Genomic DNA, 6953 nt, shown 5'->3' with positions numbered 1-6953 from the left:
TTTTTCATTACAACAGAGTTTCTCAAACTATAGGGATGATGAGAAGTGCAGTGAGTGGATTAAATATTTATATTAAGAATTTATAAATGTGATATAAAAACACACTATGTAAGCACTTAAACACTGAAAATATAGGTTTTATTTTATTATTATTATTATTATGTTTTTACTTACCTGGATGTAATTGAAAACACAAACTGTGAACACAAATGTTTATTATTATTGAAATGTTAAATTTCTACTTGAAGTTGTTTTTTTTTTGGAAAGGAAAGAAAAAAACAAATATAACAGCTGAAATTAATAAATTATAAATAATTTATTAACATTTAACTGTGCACTAAACTGTATCTGAGCATTAAAAATAAAATGAATATAATTGTCAATAGCGGCCTCTAGTGGACACACACACACACACACACCCACACACACACACACACACACACACACACGCAGTTGTTTATAAACTAAAATATTTACTAGTATGCTTAGTCCCTTTATTAATCAGAGGTCGCTGCAGTGGAATGAATCGCCTATGATTCCAGCAAACATTTTACACAACGGATGCCCTTTCAGCTGCAACCCAGTATTGGGAAGCACACATACACACTAATTCACACACTCATACACTACTACTAGTGTAGTTGATCAGTTCCCCTATAGCGCATGTGTTTGGACTGTGCAAGAAACCGGAGCACCCAGAGGAAACCCACGCCAACACGGGGAGAACATGCAAACTCCTGACCCAGCCAGGTCTCAAACCAGAGACCTTCTTGCTCTAAGGCCACTAGGCTAACCACTGCGCCACCCTTGGTAAGTCTATGTATTTTATTTACGTATTGCTACCTTTATATGCAATAACCCTTCCTTATTGAGATATAAGAGTGACATACATATATGTCATACACAAGAATGTTGTGATAATCACACGAGCAAAGGAGACCTCAGAGCAGTTAAACGTGATGTAAAAGTTTATTTAAAATACTAGCATAAAATTCTCTGCTCCAATATTCCAGTTTCTAGATCATAAACATATATTAATGTCACGTCCAGTCATGAATATTAATACATTTACATCTTCCTGCAGCTTCAGAATCAAAATAACACTATATTCTGTGTACAGAAAATAAAGTTAGGACCATCAAGAGCGTTTTATATTATTACACTGTAACTATAAGACTGTTTGAAGTCGATGTGTGCTGATTTATTTATGTCTATTGATCATGATTTATATAATATAGTACATCATTTATATGTTAACGTGGTGTTTGTGCATCAGGGAGAGTTTTCATGTTTGTAGATTTGAATAAAACTCAGCACATTTTTAAACATGATTTAAAGACCTGAACATCATCATACAGTGAAATGAGTAATAAAGATGAATAACTGAGTAATGCAGTGTTGGAATGATGCTGTGATGAGGGAGGAGGAACAGACATTATTTACAGGAGACTTGTCCAGTCCAGTGATTTAGCAGCTTTAACAAGACCAGCAGCGGGAGTGTGTGTGTGTGTGTGTGTGTCAGTTTAAATATGTGCTTCTGTGTGTGTGTGTCAGTATGAATGTGTTTATGTGTGTTTTGTGTGTGTGTGTGATTCCTTCATGTGCTTTTTCAGTTCATAAAGGTGTGTGTTCAGATCCACACAGTACAGCAAAGCACATAAAGAGAGAGAGAGAGAGAGTGTGTGTGTGTGATGTGGAGTCCTGTAGGGATGGGCGATATGACCAGAATCTTACATAAGCTTTCAGGTAATAATATATATCACAGTATGACATCATCCAGCAAAGTAAACACTTTTGTCTGGAAAAAAACAAGAAGAAAACAACTATAATGAGAGAGAAATATCACCGTCAAGCTCAAATCATTCATTCATTCATTTTTCTTTGACATATTTATCACTGCGGAATGAACTGCCAATTATTGCAGCATAGTTTTACACAGCAGATGCCCTTCCAGCTGCAACCCAGTACTTTGAAACACCCATACACACTCATTCACACACTACGGCCAGTGTAGTTGATCAGTTCCCCTATAGCGGATGTGTTTGGACTGTGGAATAAACCGGAGCACCCGGAGGAAACCCACACCAACACGGGGAGAACATGCAAACTCCACACAGAAACACCAACTGACCCAGCCGAGACTCAAACCAGCGACATTCTTGCTGTGAGGCCACTGTGTGACATCACTAAGCCACTGTGACGCCCTAAATCATAATAATATTTGATAATTTGTCTGTATTTTTACTGTACTCTGATCAGCCTTGATGAGCAGTGAATGCCTGAGCAGCAGTGTGTTGGCGGACTGTGTGTGTGTGTGTGTGTGTGTTTCTGCATCATGTTTCATGGTTGGCTCATTCAGGATGAATATCGTCACAGCGCCCAGCCCTACACACCCCGACTGATGCATATCTACAGTGTGTGTTTAAGTGTGTGTGTGTGCTGGTTTTGGTGGTTTACGAGGACACACATACATAAAATGACAAGGGTGTGGCCTGTAGCTATTACAATGTAGAGGTGGTTTATGAGGACACGCCTTTCTGTCCTCCTAATTCAAAATGCTTAAAGGTCTGTGAGATGAAAATGAAGTGTTGCAGATGTTCATGTTCAGGATATCTATAATCTAGTGACAATTCACATTAAGAATCCTCATTAACCACCAAAATCAACATATATATGTGTGTGTGTGTGTGTGTGTGTGTGTTTGTGTGTGTATACGTCTGTGTGTGTGTATGTGCATGCTTGTGTCTGTGTATATGTTTGTATCTGTGTCTGTCTGTGTATTGTGCCTGTGTGTATGTTTATCTCTGTGTGTGTGTATATGTGTCTGTCTGTGTGTATGTGTGAGTGTGTGTATATGTCTGTGCTTGTCTGTATCTGTGTTTAAAAGTGTGTGTCTCTGTTTGTCTGTGTGTGTATATGTCTATGTGTTTTTGTATATATATATATGTGTGTTTACAGTATATGTTTGTGTGTTTGTCTCTCTCTGTGTGTGCATTTGTGTCTAAGTTCACGTGTGTGTGTGTGTCTGTGTGTGTTTCTGTGCATGTGTCTGTCTATGTGTACATGTGTATGTTTGTGCTTGTTTGTATCTGTGTGTGTGTGTGTGTGTGTATATATATATATAAATGTGTGTGTGTGTGTGTGTTTGTGTCTGAGTTTAAATATGTGTGTGTATATGTGTGTGTGTGTTTATCCGGCCAGTTTGCTGGTGAGGATGGTGTTTTTCCTCTGAGGAAGGTCCTGTGGTGTGGGAATGTGGTCTCCGGTCACCAGACTCTTCTCGGCTGCGCTCTGCACCACGTGTTTGCTCTTCATCTTCGCCTTCGCCATGTTATAATCGCCCGAATCAAAGTACTTTTGCTGGACACAAGACAGGACCGTTTCACATCATTAATATTTAGATTTTACCTGTGATTTTTAGCATCACAGACTGTTTATTTAAGTCACAAGATGCCATAGAAAGCCAAATTTATGACATTAAAAAGCAGAAATCAGATGAAAATTCAGTCACACTTTATATTAAGTGGCCTGAAATATACTGGCCTGAATAATGTCCGTGTTACTTGCATTCAAAAACTAAATATTGCTCATAATGTAATGTAGTGTTTGTAATGTATTGCAGAACACTGCTGTTTACATCAATAATGCTTTAGCATCACAGAATCATGAGTTGCTTTTATATTCACATGTTCTTATTCATATGTTTCTTCACTTCTCTAGAGAAGATGCTGTGAATGAACGCTTAATTAATACAGCATTTCTCATTATGATATAACATTATGATAAACGTGGACATTTAAAGCTAATAAAAAGCCTTTTCGTTTTTAAAGTTTTTAAATGTTTAGTCAAACTAAAATTAAAATTACAATCTAAAACAAGCCACATTTGCATTTTTGAATGCACACTTTAGTTAAAATATTAAACAAACTAATGTTAGACAAACGAAAACGAAAGCAAAATTCACATTAACATACAATCAAACTGATAGTAATACTGGATTAGACATCAAATGTTGACGTATGAAGGTCAAATTTGCTCCTATAATCTTTATTTACAACTTTGCTAAATCATGTCCTCACTCCTTTCTGTAGTCTCTTCATCAGAAAGTCTGAACCGCCGGGTTTGTGTCCCAGACTTGGATATTTGGCCTTCAGTTTGGCCTCTTCGGACAGTATGGGGTTACAGGTCTTTTCTGGAGAATCCTGTAAATACACACATCCGCTCTTCAGTTCACACTGTATGATATATGGAATCATAAATCAGATTCATCCATATGTGTGTATTTACGTGCAGGTCTATGAGGGCTTAAAACACTGTTAATTTTCTAAACATATTATTGTAAGACACATCTTTCATGCATTCATGCATCATATAAAGCTACTGTTGATTTCACAGCACTACAATGCATATTTTCCCAAAAATGCACTGAACTATAAATATACGGCTTTACAGATTTATTCAAATCTAAATTCTGAACATTATAACATAAGCACATATATTCATACATCATTTTCCTGGTTATATACTACATTTTGTTTGACAAAAATAGTGTTTTTCTGTCAGTTCTAGGCATTTTCTAAATTATGGAGGTATAAAACATTCCCAAAATCCCCTCTAATGTGTCAAAATAAATATATAAACATTCATTTTGAACCATACTTCATTCAGTGTTCAGTTTTCTGTGCTAGAAAGTTATTGAAATGCATATTTTAATATGAAAACATTTTCAAAAATGCATATTACAAAAGCGTTTTGTAATGTAAATGATTAACTGTAGAACTACGTTGTGGTTAATATTAGTTATTTCTTTACACTAGTGTTCACCTGCAGAGTCTAAAATCCAACAATATCAACACTAAACAATAGAGGGAACGTGTATGCAGCATAACAACAAACGCCAACCAATGGGAATTCACAATCTGTTTGACTGACAGACTGATCCACCAATCAGAGCGAGAATCTCCTCTGAGCGTGGGCGTGATCTCCGCGAGTGACACTCGGGACCTGTTAAATCACGACTCTTTTTATTCCTTACACAACAGCAAATCTCCATTTACATCACGGTTTTAAATTGAATGTTTATCGCTAAAGCGTGTCGCGTTTGTGTTCCCCCCTCATTTATCACAGTAACGGTACCTGCTTCTCTTCAGACTCGAGCTCCAGATCATCCGGATTCTCTGACATGATTTCCGCAGCACAAACGCTGGAAATAAAGCCGCTCCTCCCTCAATAATAACGCGATTTCGGTGCAGAAACAGCGGAAATTGCAGTATGAATGGAGCAATATTATTCCCTTAACAGCAAAATGGCGAATGACGCATCTGACGTTATCAGGGTGGGCGGGGTCAGAGTGAAGGCGGCCAGTGACAACGCAGTCTGATTACATAACGCACCTTGTTCATAATAAATGGTTGTTTAAACTGCTTTAAACGCAGGCCTCATCTGACTAAACATGTACAAATATAAAAATTACTAACTCATCAACAGTTCTTGTGAGCTGCTTTGGGACAGAAAGGTGTCAGTTAAATGCGCTTTACCTGCTAACCGCCGCCAGAGGGAGCTGTTGGTCAAAGGATTTATTTATGTACGTATTTATTTATTTATTTATTTGTTTGTTTATTTGTATATTTTTGTTTTTATTAGAGCTTTCAAAATACACGTTCGTGTTTTAATAACTATACAAAACACTGGTGGAAAAGTGTGACATTTACATAATTTTTTTAGATAGTACACATTAGAAGTAGAGAAAAATCAACAATAATTAGTGTTTTATTCAGAGATTTATAGATTTATTAGAAGGTCAAATTAACTTTTTAAAGATAAAATAGACAATGAAAAGTGATTTTTAATGTTATAAGATCAAATTTAAATATAACGAAAACAGAGAAGAGAATGGATTAATTATATGTATTTATTTATGCAGGAATTTGAATTTTTCTATTTATTTGCGAATTTTTTTATTGCTTTTTTTATTTATGCAGGGATTTATGAATTTATTTAATCATTTATGTATTCACTTGCGTATTTATTTATTGTTTTATTTAATCAGGGGTTGATGGAATTAATTATTTATTTATGTATTCATTCATTTGGATATTTATTTATTTATTTATTTATTGTTTTATCTATGCAGGGATTTATAGATTTATTTACTCATTTATTTATTAATTTGTGTATTTATTTATTTAATGCTTTATTTATAAAGAAATATATGGATTTATTTACTTAATTATTTAGTTAGTTAGGTTTTTCCTTTAATGTTTTATTTATGCATGTATTTATAAAATTATTTACTCGTTTATTTATTTATTTGCATATTTATTTATTAATTGTTTTTGCAGGTTTCTATGGAGGACAGAACCTGCAAAAACAAACAAAACAAATAATATGCAAATAAATTGATAAATTAATTGATAAATAAAATAAATAAATAAAAAATAAAATTATTTGCGTATTTATTTATTTATTTAAAAAAAAATTATTAATTTATTATTTATGCAGGAATTTGTAGATTTATGTATTCATTTATTTGTTTATTTGCGTATTTATTTATTTACTGTTTTTTGTCCTCCAAATTAATTATTATAATATAAATATGCATTTTATAAGTAAACAATTTTATAAATAATATGTTCAAATATTAATCTCTTTCTTAATACAATACATTTAGCATCTAGCCAGAAGTGCAAATATGAAATGAAATGTATTATGTTTTAATTTATTTTATATTTATAAAACTTAAATTTCGTTGTAGGCCTACGTGCACTATGATAAATACACATTATATCTATTGTATCACTTTTTGATACGTTTTATGCAAATAGGAGACACGGTAATCTCAATTTTAAAGGTGTGTAAATGGATCCTGGATCCGGGTGACGCAGGCATAGAGACGCTTAAGCGCATCCTGATTGGATGGATAGAAATAGGCGTGTCCGCAGGTGAGCCTTGCA

General features: G+C 34.3%; 2 protein-coding genes across 6 annotated transcripts in view; one reads left to right on the top strand and one right to left on the bottom strand.

The window, feature by feature from the left end:
- Window positions 1–950: 950 nt before the first annotated feature.
- ensaa (endosulfine alpha a) lies at window positions 951–5323 on the bottom strand. 2 transcript variants are annotated; one of them, XM_005159315.5, is made up of 3 exons: window positions 5137–5323; window positions 4080–4202; window positions 951–3360 (listed from the first exon to the last, which is right to left on the bottom strand). In XM_005159315.5, exons 1-3 carry the CDS (start codon window positions 5182–5184, stop codon window positions 3190–3192), a joined length of 342 nt encoding a protein of 113 aa, XP_005159372.1. In that variant the 5' UTR covers window positions 5185–5323; the 3' UTR covers window positions 951–3189. The 2 variants fall into 2 exon arrangements, with proteins under 2 accessions (XP_005159372.1, NP_001038649.1); NM_001045184.1 differs by having other exon boundaries at window positions 3190–3360; window positions 4080–4235; window positions 5137–5184.
- Window positions 4968–6953, top strand: part of golph3l (golgi phosphoprotein 3-like) — a 12283-nt gene continuing 10297 nt past the window's right edge. For 3 of the 4 annotated variants that reach the window (XR_012394695.1, XR_012394696.1, XM_068215172.2), the window contains exon 1: window positions 6951–6953. This exon is cut by the window's right edge. The gene's annotated coding sequence lies outside the window, so the exon portion shown is untranslated. Of the gene's footprint in view, window positions 5585–6950 lie in introns of those variants that run through there. The other variant, XM_073931028.1, reaches the window with a different exon arrangement.

Source organism: Danio rerio, chromosome 19 (assembly GCF_049306965.1).
Source record: "Danio rerio strain Tuebingen ecotype United States chromosome 19, GRCz12tu, whole genome shotgun sequence".
Taxonomy (NCBI): domain Eukaryota; kingdom Metazoa; phylum Chordata; class Actinopteri; order Cypriniformes; family Danionidae; genus Danio; species Danio rerio.
The sequence above is the reverse complement of the archived record's forward strand: the minus strand, read 5'-3'. Positions and strand labels throughout refer to the sequence as shown.